The 13,092-nt window shown below is 34.6% G+C and overlaps 1 protein-coding gene across 1 annotated transcript in view; it reads right to left on the minus strand.

Moving 5' to 3' along the window:
* Positions 1-13,092, minus strand: part of SPAG16 (sperm associated antigen 16) — a 1,175,972-nt gene that overhangs the window by 1,117,837 nt on the left and 45,043 nt on the right. Inside the window, exon 6 of the mRNA XM_043996008.1 lies at positions 1,742-1,849. Coding sequence (XP_043851943.1) covers positions 1,742-1,849 — 108 coding nt within the window. The remainder of the gene's footprint in view (positions 1-1,741; positions 1,850-13,092) is intronic.

Below are 13,092 nucleotides of genomic sequence, written 5' to 3' on the forward strand. Positions count from 1 at the left end.
TAAACTTAATGGGCAGACCCTGGGAAAGTCACTTAACCGCAATTGCCTCACTAAAAAAATAGACAGACAGATAGATAGATAGATAGATAGATAGATAGATAGATAGATAGATAGATAGATAGATAGATAGATAGATAGATAGATAGATAGATGAATGAATCAATGAATGGATAAATGGATGAATGAACAAATGGATAGATGGACGGACGGACAGACAAAAGGACAGATGAATGAACAGATAAATGAATAAATAAACAATAGGCAGCTGGATGGTGCAGTGGATAGAGAATTAGGCTTGGAATCAGGAACACCTGAGTTCAAATGCGGCCTCAGACACCCTGTGTGACCCTGGAAAAGTCACGTAACCCTGTTTGTCTTACTGTCATCACATAAAATGAGCTGGAGAAGGACATGACAAACCATTCCAGTATTTCTGGCAAAAATATAACAAATAGATTCATGAAGATTTGGATAAAAATGAAATGACTGAACAACAAAAATTCTAAACTTAATGATGAATTAATTTGCTAGCAGGCATGGAACTGAATATCCTAGACACAAACTAACGTTAGAGTTATATGGGTGGGAACAAAATGGAATTTCTACAATGTGAACCCAACCTGTTAGATGAAAGGTGATGATAAATGAGGTTACACCATGAAAGTAGTAACCTATTTGTGGAAAATGTACAAAAACCAAAAAACAAACACAAAAAATCCAGAGCAGAACTACCATAATTCTTCTATGGTTCACTCTAGAGATCTTAAAAGTGTAAGGTTCCACTATGAGAATAGGAATCTGGTATGATGGCAACACAGAAATTCTCTTCAGTCAACCCAGAACAAACCCAGTCAACTCCAAAAGAATCGCTCATGCCTTACTCCAAAAAGGGCCATTGTTCCAATTATTGGGAATCAAGGGTAAAAAAGATTCTAAATGTATAATATCCCATAATGTCTCATATGAAGCAAAATCTATTGAAAATACTATCACCCCCCCCAAAAAAAATTCTGATTCAAAAATATACAGAAGGGATATCTGGATGAGGTATTAGAAATGTGACAATTTACATATGTAGAATATTCTTATAAGTACTTTAGTGGATGGAGCAGTAGATTTGAAATTAGGAAAACCTGGTTCAAATTTGACCTCAAATACTGACCAGCTGTGTGACCCTGGGCAAGTCTGTAAAATGGGGACAATTATAGCACCTACTTCACAGGTTTGGTAAGGAGATCAAATGAGATAATCTATATAGATAAAGTATGTTTCAAACCTTAAAGTATTATATAACTATTAGCCATCCTTATGTTATTGAACAAATAAAAATAGCTCTCAGCCAATTCAGAAAAATAAATTTCTAATATATTTACATATATTTCTCACTAAAAGGAAGAAAAAATACAACTTTTTGAGTCAAAGTGGAAAAAATAAATAAATAGTATTATCTTTATGTCCTAAAAAATGTTATGTATTGGTGTTGACTCTTTTTTGAATTGAGGGTTTTTCTAGTGTTCACAAAAATTAAAAAAAAAAAACATTTGCCTATAATTGCCTATAATGTCATTTTCTTCTCATGAGGTTTATAAAACAATTGCAGTATTTTGACAAATAAAATTATCAACTTCTGTCTAGAACTTTAAGGTACAATCAAATTATTAAGATGTTCACCATTTATATTCACTTAACAATAACTTAATTTTTAACACAATGAACTATGTCATAAACATTTGTGACTTACCCTTTGAGATCACTAATAAGACTGTTCTTTTCCTGGACTATCCGTTTGTGGTGCATTCGATGGAAATCACGTTCTTTCTGAGCTTTCAATAAATCTTCTCTAGCTTTACTATAGACAAAAATATGACAAAAAACTACTGTTCAATTACTTATGGCCCCTTCCTGAAAAAAGAATACTAACAAAATAACAAATAACTTAATCAGTCAGTAGTTTTAAATCCAAAACTGCATACTATTAAAAATTCAATGCAAAATTAATAATTTTGAAAGGAGTAGAAATAAGTACTCATTAAAGCATGCATCCTGAAGATAGCTCTCCCAGATAATATTTAATGTGTCCATTGAGGAAATGACAGAAATCTAGCCTGTAAATATTACTTTGAAACCTCTTCTGTAACATAAAAAGATATTAATCATATGTGTATAGCACTTTAAATAGTGCAAAGCACTAAATAAATACATTCTTTCACTTGACTGAGACTAAGAGACCCTCAAGAACAATTTTTTTATTATCAGTGGATTTAATGAATACAATCCTTACAAAAAAAATTCTCTTTAATTATCAACTTTGAGTCACTTAAAAACACACTTGATTAATAATTTGTTTGTCTTATGTAAAATATAAAACATTTACATCACAAATGATATTAATAGAGCTCAATTATGATTATTATGATTAATGACAGTCACAATCATATTGTTATTTCTAACAACAATCAATGAATAAACAAATACTTAAGTGTCTATCATGTGCCAGGCACTGGGGTTTTAAAGACAAAAATAAGACAATTCTTATTCTTGAGTAGTTTCCATTCTATAAAAGGATACAGCATATAAATGTATTAGTCTATACAAAAATAAACAAAATATATACAAGGTAATTTCAGAGGAGACACAAGCAGCAGGGTAAATAAAGAAGGCCTTATTCAAGAGGTGATGCTCCAGCTAAATTTTTAATGAAATCAATCTATTGTAAATAAACTGATACACCCAATTATTACAGAGTTCAAATAATTAATCATGGATACAAATTATTTTCAAGCATAACAGCACTTAAGTATAAAAGTGAGAGGTAATGTGGTGTAGTAGATTAAGCACTTGTCTTAGAGTCAGGAAAAACTGGGTTCAAGACCTGCCTGACACATTCCTGCTGTGTGACCTTATATAAGAAGTTCACTTACCATCTCATGTCACCCACTGAGGCACTGCATGAGGTAGAAAAAGAGTAAGTACATTACAAATGTGGGAACAATTTGTGCATAGGTGCAGGTATGGGAGATGGAATGGCTGGCTGAGAGTAGCAAGAAGGCCAGTTTGATACTGAGGACTATGCAGAGAAAATAGAAAGTATTTCTATAAATAAGTATTTATGAATTATCAATGTAATGCTTTTAGCTGCATTTTAAAATTTATTTATGCTCTTTTGAAGAAACAAAAACAAACTTTTGGAAATTACTATATTTTGATCTATTAAATTGTTTTTCAGAAATGAATTAGTACTATTTATGTTTTCACAACTATTGATTTTTCAATAAAATAATTCAAATTTATCTATGATGATGCTTCTTCCCTTATGAGATCACTGATGCCTTTTTAAGAAAAAGTACGTAAAATAAAGCCAAAGAATACTTTTCTTTAATAAGCATTCACTACTTTAATTAATTAAATCCATAATGAAGATTCTAGAATATTCAAATTAACTCTTTTGAATCAAACCAATTCAGCATTCCTGCTCAAGATAGCATAATATAAAACCCAAATGTTAGATTCTGTTGTATGGGGTTGCTAATGTAATCACTTACAAGTGGATCTGATCTGTCTACCTTTTAATCAACATCATTAAATAATATTTTCAGGCCATACATGGCGTTGTGCTAAATTTTATACCATAATAAAGCAAAAAGTCACACTTTCTTATCTTTTGTGTTCTAATTATACACTATAACCTGAAATGTAATTTTACGTAAGTAGATTCAGAATTAGGGCACTAAGATGGCACAGGGGATAGAGTGCTGGGCTTGGAGTCAGGAAGACATGACTTCAAATCTAGCCTCAGACACTTATTAGCTATGTGACCCTACAAAGCAACTTAACCCTGTTTGCCTCAGTTTTCTCATCTGCAAAAAGAGCTAGAGAAAGAACTGGCAAACCACTTCAGTATCTTTTCCAAGACAACCCTAAATGGGGTCAGGAAGTATTAGACACAGCTAAAATGACTGAAAACAAAAGACATCAGAATTGTAAAGCCCATATCCCTTTCAGTGAACAATAAATAAGCAGGACACTAGTATGACATACACACGTGTCTGAAACTTGTTAATTCTTATAAACTAGTATGATATATGCATTCATACAAGACACTATGAAATCATTTAGCCCATTTACTGACGTGTTACAAGTACCCCAAAAGTTGTATCTATCAACATATAAGGAATATAAAAGTACTTTTGGAATGGGTGTCATTTTAAATGATAACCACTGCCAATCCATTATAAATAAATTGATTCAGCCATGTATTCTAGGGTTAAAATCATTAATCATGAATAAGAAGTGTTTTCTAGTTTGACTGTATTTAAGTGGGAAAAGTGAGAGGCAGTTTGATGTAGTGGATTCAGAGCTGGTCTTAAGAGTCTAGAAGATCTGCCTGTCTCTGACACTCTCCAGCTGTGCAACCACAGGAAGGTCACTGAACATCTCAGCATTTCCCAAGCAACTCTCTATGACCATAAGTGACAGACAAGTTACTGATCTGAATCAATGGAGGGAGTTTCCACATTAGTAGTAGAGTCATGAAATCATGTTTCTAACAAAAACAACCATGAAAGTATTTTATTCATAGTGCAGCATCATTGCCCTATTTTGCCCCATGTTTGAAATTATTCCAGTTACCTTTAAAAATAAATTAAAGGAGGGGCAGCTAGGTGGCGCAGTGGATAGAGCACTGGCCCTGGAGTCAGGAGTACCTGAGTTCAAATCTGGCCTCAGACACTTGACACTTACTAGCTGTGTGACCCTGGGCAAGTCACTTAACCCCAATTGCCTCACTAAAAAAAAAAATAATAATAATAATAACAAAAATAAATTAAAGGAACTTCAGGTATTTTGAGTACTTATCAAGTAATAGCCTACCAGATTGTTTTATGTTGGTGACTGTGATTCATTAAAATTGATAATAGTATTTTTTCATGCTTCAAACAGAGTTAGCAGATTATTCTCTCACCATTGGACAAAAGACAGTATACAGCGCAACCATGTCCAAAGAAAATACCTTCTTGATTTAACAAGCAATTATCTAAACACTAAAGCATTATTTGATGGCTCTCGTTATTATATTAGTTTCCACAGCTATGCATGTTTCTAAGTCATTAAATTAAACAGACCTCTGGAGAAGCTAGGCACTGTTTGACCTTTTACAGAAGTGAATCTCCTAAATGAAATATAGACTCCTTTAAAAAGCACTACCTTTTACTTCTTCAAAATTTATTATCATTTAATTTTGGTTTTCTTCCTATTATCTTATTCCAGCAGAGGCTAAAATAAAGTGTTTTATCATTTTACAGGATACTACTTTTTCTTTTCTAGTTAATACTTATTCCTTTGATTTCCTCCCCAATGATATTTCTAATTATCTTCACTATCTTTCAATAAACCTTTTTCAATGTCTGCTATATTTCTCTTAACAGAAACTAATGAAAATGAACTATGACAGTTTAAATGTTACTAGATTATAGTACGTTATATTATATACTATCTGTTTAAGTTCTACAATGCCAATGCAAGCCAAAGGCTCTTTTAAATACCAATTATATAGTTCATAAGTGGACATAGGTGATCTAAAAAGTATCACATGATTAAATAAAATACAAAGAATCATGAGTGTCCACTTACCTCCAAAGTATGATTGCTTTCATAAACAAATACAATTCTACTGACCCACCATCTGTAAAGGTACTCACTGAGTTGTTTTTCAAGTAGCACAGTGACTGATGACCCAACTTATATTCTTACCTGTTCCAAATGGTTAATTGTTTAAAGGACAGGGACAATTCTCAAAAGAAAAAATGTGAATGATTAACAACCACTGGAAAGATTGCTCCAAATCACTAATGATAAGACAAATGCAAAACTGAAGATTCACTTGACAGACAGAAAAGTTACAATGAAGAAAAAGGGCAGGAATATTCAATGTTGGAAGAGTTTTCAAAAGATAGGCACACTAATCAGTACACTAGAATGAGGAACTGGTCCAATCATTTTGGAAAGCAATTTTGAATTATGTGAAGAAAGTGGCTCCAAGAAAATCAAATATAGAATGGTCAGTCCAATATCCACCAAAATGTCATGAGAGAACTTTTTGTGGTAGCCAAAAACTAGAAATAAAGTAGATGTCCATTGATGGGGAATAGCTAAACAAATTGTGATATTTTAATTTAGTGGAATAGTATTGCTCCATAAAATATGATGAATATGAAGAATGCAGGGAACCAAAGGAAGACTTACTGTGAACTGATGGAAAGAGAAGTAGAACCAAGAAAACAATATATACAGCTATAACCGTGTAAATGTTAAGCACAACACTACAAAAGCAAAACTGAATGCTATGTAATTATAATGACCAAGTTTGTCTCTAAAGAAGAGATATGAACTGAATGTGGATCAATATACATACTATCAAATTTGATTGATAGTTATTTTTGCTCTTTTTTATTCTCTGTTTTCATCATTGTATGTAAACAATCCCACACAGCCCTTTCTAATTTATCAAAAGTGTGTACCTTTCTACATCTGACCCCTACACTGGCATTTTGAAGTTTCTACTCAGGCCTTCTCATCAAAAAATGCTTGTAAATAATTGCTTCACTAGCAATCCTTTATTTTTCCTTTGTAAGATTATATTATCTTGCTAGGTACATGATTTTATTTGTCACACTTTATATTTTGCCTTTGGGATTTCATATCCCAAACTCTGCTCTTATTTACTGTGGTACCTAAAGTCTTAATGTGAGACTGATGGTGGCTTCTTAGTACTTGAACTCTTTCTTTATTGTTGCTTGCATTAAACTGGGTGTCCACTGAGTAAAGAATAGCTGAAAAAATGTACTACATGGAAATAATGGAACAATATGTCATGACAATAATGAAGAATTCAGAGAAACAAGGTAAGACATGGATGATACAGTACATAGCAAAGAATGCAGAACCAGAACCACCACAAACATGTAAAAGAAAACAACACTAAAGATAATAGAATTATGATTAAACTCCATGGTCAAACTTGTTTCCAGAGAACCAATGACTCCATATGCTTCCTTTTGGAAAAAAAGATGGTTAACTACTTTGTACTTACTTAACTACCTTGTATTACTTTGGATCTATTCTGAATATATGTTGGACTTATTCTGAATATATGTCTATGTTGAATAACCAAACAGAATGTCAGCTTTTTGAGAATAGGAATTAACATTTTTTTTCTTTGTATCTTCACTGCTTAGCTCACCCAGTGCCTGTCAATAAAGTGCTAGACTTGGAGTCAGGTAGCCTTGAATTCAAATTCTGTGACTTTAAGTGAGTGGTTTAACCTCTCTCAGGCTAAATTTCTTCATCTGCACAATGAAGGGACTAGACTAATCACCTTCAAGGTCCCTTTGAGCTCTAACTGTAAGATTATCCTATTAAACATAGTAGGTACTTACATAGTAAGCTTACATAGTTGGTATTTCTATAATAAATGTTTATATGTGTAATATTGAATATGGTGTCAGAAGGGCATACAACCATTGCTTCGACTTTTCACCCACTCATTTCTCAGCTTCTTTTAATCAGGCTTCTGACACCATCACTCAAAAGAAACTGTTCTCTCCAAGGTTACCAATAATCTCTTCAATGCCAAATGCAATTGATGGTTCCTGTGTTTCATTCTTCTTAATCTCAGTGAAGTTCTCCACCCTGATGGCTGCCTCATCTAGGAAACTCTTCCATTATGAGTTTTCATGAACCTCCTCACTTCTCATTTTCTTCAACAAAATGTCCTACTATTCTTTCTCAGTCTCCTTTGATGGATTATCATCCATGTCCCATAATGGGCATAAACATTTGAGCTCTATGTTGGGCTTTCTTCTCTTAATGGGCTCATCAGTAACCATAAATTCATAGAGACTTCCCAATTGATATGTCCATGTTTCATCTCTCTCCCAACCTCCACTCCACATGACTGACTACTGGACACCTCAACTAGTAAAGTCACAAGCATCTCAAATTTGTACATATCCAAACATGGAAGTCTTTATTATTATCCTGAAATCTACTTCTCTTTCTAACTTCCTCATTGTAGGTAAGGGCACTTTAAATGTTCTAGTCTTCCATTTTCACAACCTTGGAGTCATTCTTAACTCTTCATTCTCTCTCATTCCCAATATTCAATCAGTTGCCAAGTCTTGTCAATTCTACCTCAACATCATTCACATACTTTCTACTTACATAGCTACCACTTTATCAATTCTTACCTGTATTACAATACCCTGCTAATTGTTCATCTTGATTTCAGTATCTCCCTTATCTAATTCATCCTTCATTAGCTAACAAATTTATATTTCTAAAACACAGTTATTTCCCCTGCTCAAGAAACTACAATGGTGTGTGCTATTTCCTCTGGGATATAATACAAACTCCTCTTTTTGGCTTTTTAACTTTAAAGTCCTTACTAATATGACTTCAGTCTCTTTTCAAATTTATTTTATATTAACTCCCCTCATCCATTCTACATTTAAGTCAAACTGGACTACTTGCAGTTTTCAGTGCAACATTCTATTTCCTATATATATATATATGCCTTTGCATAAACTATTCCCTATTCTTACAACACTCTTCACCTCTGCCTCTTGGAATACCCAACTCCCTTCAAGACTAAGTTCAGATGCCATCTCTTAAACAATGCTCTTCCTGATTCTTCTGTTTGTTAGGAATCTCCTTCCAAGCAAAATTCTTTTGTATTTACTTATCTGTGCATACAGGTAAAAAGGTCTTCTTCCTTAAGGCACTTCACCACTCACCTCTTTCTCCCATAGACTGAATCAACTGCTAAAATTCTTCTGATATTTAAAGCTCCGTAGGCCAAATGAAAAATATGGGAAAACATTTTTAACACACTTCTCTCTTCAGGCTTTCCTGGATGAACATGTAAAAGAGATGGGAGGCCCATTTGTGTGTCCAATATTCATTAGACATTGCATATATTTTTGGACTTTTTTAATATACTTATTGGCTTTGCTGATTTTTTCCTCTTCTTTTTCTTTTTTAAAAATGTTATATGGGTAGGGCTCTGGGATAGAGGGAAGAATGCTGGAAGAAATGTGATGATATAAAAACAAAATATATCCACAAAAATTTATTTTAAGAATATATTTTAAATGCTCCCAGAGTTATGGTTGGCATTTGATTAATCAATCTATTGTTCTTTTATAGAACCAATAATAAAACACAGGTCAAAAAGCATTTTTTACACATCTAAATCCTCATCATCATTACACTTAAACATCTTATAATTGCATTAATTGAGGTAAAGGAAGAACAGCAGTCTTATACAAGCAAATATCCCAAAACTTTATATATTTAAAGAAACTCTTCATTTAAGTAGCATTAAATTTGTTTTACTATAAAATTGGCAATAGTTTGTTAGAGCAATAAACATTCCTTTCAATTATGGCTATCATACTATCTCATGAAATATTGTATTTTTACATTTCTTTTTCCATTCCTCATTCTTCCTGGATTTAAAAAAAAAGTAGTCATTTTTTTTTTTTTAGTGAGGCAATTGGGGTCAAGTGACTTGCCCAGGGTCACACAGCTAGTAAGTGTTAAGTGTGTGAGGTCGGATTTGAACTCAGGTACTCCTGACTCCAGGGCCGGTGCTCTATCCACTGCGCCACCTAGCTGCCCCTAAAAGTAGTCATTTTAATAGAGAAAATTTTGAGGTTTAGAGATGTAGATAAAAAGTTACTATAATGCAATAGAATTTCACTAATTTTTCTAGGCTCATAGAGGATAACCTGAGTGAACTTGATGACCACATAAGAAATGACTGAAATATAACTCTTCTCACACCATTAAGAATGTATATTTATTAAGAACATACAAGGTTATAACAGGTTATGTATAAGTCTGTTCCCTACAATATGGAAGTATTGCTTTAATTAAAAGATAAATCTTGTTACTTACTCTAATAAGTGGGGTTAGATCTATTAGTAGTAAAGATTTATAGCTTCACAGGAAGATGATAGAACTGTCATTAATATTAAAAAACTTCCTCTCCTTCCTATATTTAAGTGAACCATCTTACCAAAAGGAAAAATGGCAGAAGATATTGTGAATTATCTTTCTTTCTTTCTTTCCAGAGTATGAATAATGCTTTCTCTACTTGTTCTCTCAAACCCATCCCCCGGAAAAACAATATAAAATCCAAATATCTCATAGAGTAGGGTTGTAGTCAGGCCAAGCACTTTTCAAAGCTTAAAATGCTATATATAAACGTGAGCTAGTATTATTATTATAAAATGGGAATAACAAAATATGAATGCTATACGCTTTCAAATGTAACTAGCATTTATATTTAGTGTTCAAAGGCTTGCTTATATTTAATTGGCTCCTCATAACAGTCCTGCAAGATCAGTACTACTATCCACATTTGAAACTTGAGAAAACGGAGACTCTGAGAGACAAGGTGACTTTCTGTGGCCATACAGCCAGAAGCTCCAGAGGCAGATAGCTCCCATCCAAGTATCTCCTGATCCCAAGGTCCAGAAATCTCTAAATGACACTGTCCTGTCTCTCCTATGCCAATGCATTACCCACAAGTATCTCTTCAGTGTCAATCTTATAAGCCTACACAGGAAACTCCAGAAACAGCAAAAAGCCCTGAGGACCAATGCCAGCCCTATGATAACAATGCATGGGGGGGGGGCGGCGCGGTGTACAGGTCCCAGACCTTTCAGTGGATGAAAGTAACAGCAATTTTCTTCAGAAACATTTGGCAGTGAGAACACCCATCAGTCTGTGTTCATTCAGGAAAGCCTGAATTAGGACCCTGAGTTCCTGGTGTCCTCCCTGAGCCCACATCTGCAAAAATAGAGAAATGTATGTTTCTAGCCCTGGTGGTAAAATCATGAGTCAAGAGTTCCTAAGGCTAAGAGTTGTATAATAGCTTCCCTGTAGAAGATGACCACCCCTTATAGCTAAAAAAACTAAGGAAAGCTAATCCCTGGCTTTTCAAAGATCTAGACCTTCTGAGATGCACAGACAAAATAGGTGTGAGGCAAAAGTAAAACACCATTATGTGTTCCAAAAATGTTGTATTTACTTTCTACATGAAGTATAGGGGTCAGGTGTTTTACATGTTCTATACTTGTTCATGTATACCTATAAAGTTTAATAAATATTTTCTGTGGTGGAGCAAATAAACTTCTCTTCTATGCTGGAAACCCATTTTGTACCATGAAAACCATTTCCAGATGGGAATGACACGTCAGGAAGACCTTGGACATGAGCAACACTAAGCTTTGTTTTTGAAATGTTCCCATACTCTGAGATGGGGTAACAAGGCAGAGAGACAAAGGCTGACTTTCCCACCTCCAGGATGAATCCAGGAATATGTTGAGATCAGAGCAGAACCCATTCTCTTGCTGGGCCTCTTGAGCCATCAGACACAACCAAACAAAAATATATAGTGGGTGATGATTATACCATTAGTGGAACAATAAATTGGTCCAACCACTGTAAGAAGCATTTTGTAATTTTATTGTAGAAGTGACTAAAACATGCATACCCCCAAAAAGCCAGACAGGAAAGAAACAAATCCCTGCGTATTTCAAAATATTGACAATAGCACTTTTGTGGTAGCAAAGAAATGGGAATAAAGTTGGTATCTATCAATAGGGGAATGGATAAACAAATTGTAGTACATGAATGTAATATAATGGAGTATTACAGTGCCTTGGGAAATTATGAATATGAAGAATTCAGGAAAAAATGCTAAGGAGTTTTATCTTCTTAAAAAGGCAGAACCTGAAAAACATACAAAATGCCCACAAAATGTAAATAAAAGGAATAAATGATAAAATGAAATTGAACACTATCATTATAATGACCAATTGTGGTTCCAGGGAAGAAATAAGAAAACATATCTCCTTTTACTGGACAAGTGGGAGAGTCGATGTAGAATGTCGGCAGTGTCTTGGTAAGTTTTACTAAACTGGTTTTTTTGTTGTTTATTAGTTCTTTTTTAATCTTTGTTACAAGGGAAGACTTGCAGGTTATGGTAGGGAAAAGGAGTGGATTTAGAAAGAAATGTGACATCATAATAAAGGACACTAATTAAAATATTTTAATAGTAAATGAGTACAACCATGTATTAAAAGAATGGGGTATAGGACAGCTAGGTGGCACAGTGGATAAAGCACCGGCCCTGGATTCAGGAGTACCTGGGTTCAAATCTGGCCTCAGACACTTGACACTCACTAGCTGTGTGACCCTGGGTAAGTCACTTAACCCCCATTCCCCCCCCAAAAAAATGGGGTATGAGCAGAGGAGGACAGAGATGACCTCACCCATGTTATGTTTGCTCTATGCCAGGAGAGTTATAGAAAATTTAGCCTTCTGATTCTAGCCCAGTTCCTTTTGGAATTTTCTATTATATTGATTCTTGTTTCTTTATCCTCATGAAGCCCATCTCCTCAGACTGGTGGCTTCCATAAACCTCCCTTTTCTGAACCTCCTGAACTTCAGAATTTTTCCTTCACTTCTCTACTCTTATTAGTCCATACTTCAACATTTTTTCTCCTGATGAAGTCATCCATTCTAGCAGTGTGCCCTCTCAAAGGATAAGCCCTTGCACAGGGCTACCAGGATAAACTAGTGACTGGTCACTGGGAATGCATAGAATTATATTTATTCTGGTCAAATGCATGGCACAATGGAAAAAAGCACTCCTCAGACACAGAGTAAGGGGAGCTGGCTTTTAATCTTATTTCTGCTACTTGAGATTTGCATGATGTTATAGGAGTTCTGCTTGTCTGGCATGACTGGCACATGGGCTGCTGAGGCTATCACGGAGGAACAATGGAGCTACTGGGCTGCCATGCCCACTGAGGAAATAGTCACACCATGGACCACTCCTGGAACCTTTCTCTCTCCTTCCTGTTGTCACCGTCCCCTAGATCTTCCTTCCTCTTTTACCCAAAGGAGGTAAGCTGTGTTGGTCCTTTAAGGAATGGCCATTTAGTTCTTTGCTACCAGAAATGTAAGAGACCTGACTGGGGGCCAGTGGCGGATGGAGACTTTATCAGAGGGCATGCCTGTAGG

This window comes from Dromiciops gliroides, chromosome 3 (genome assembly GCF_019393635.1).
Source record: "Dromiciops gliroides isolate mDroGli1 chromosome 3, mDroGli1.pri, whole genome shotgun sequence".
Taxonomy (NCBI): domain Eukaryota; kingdom Metazoa; phylum Chordata; class Mammalia; order Microbiotheria; family Microbiotheriidae; genus Dromiciops; species Dromiciops gliroides.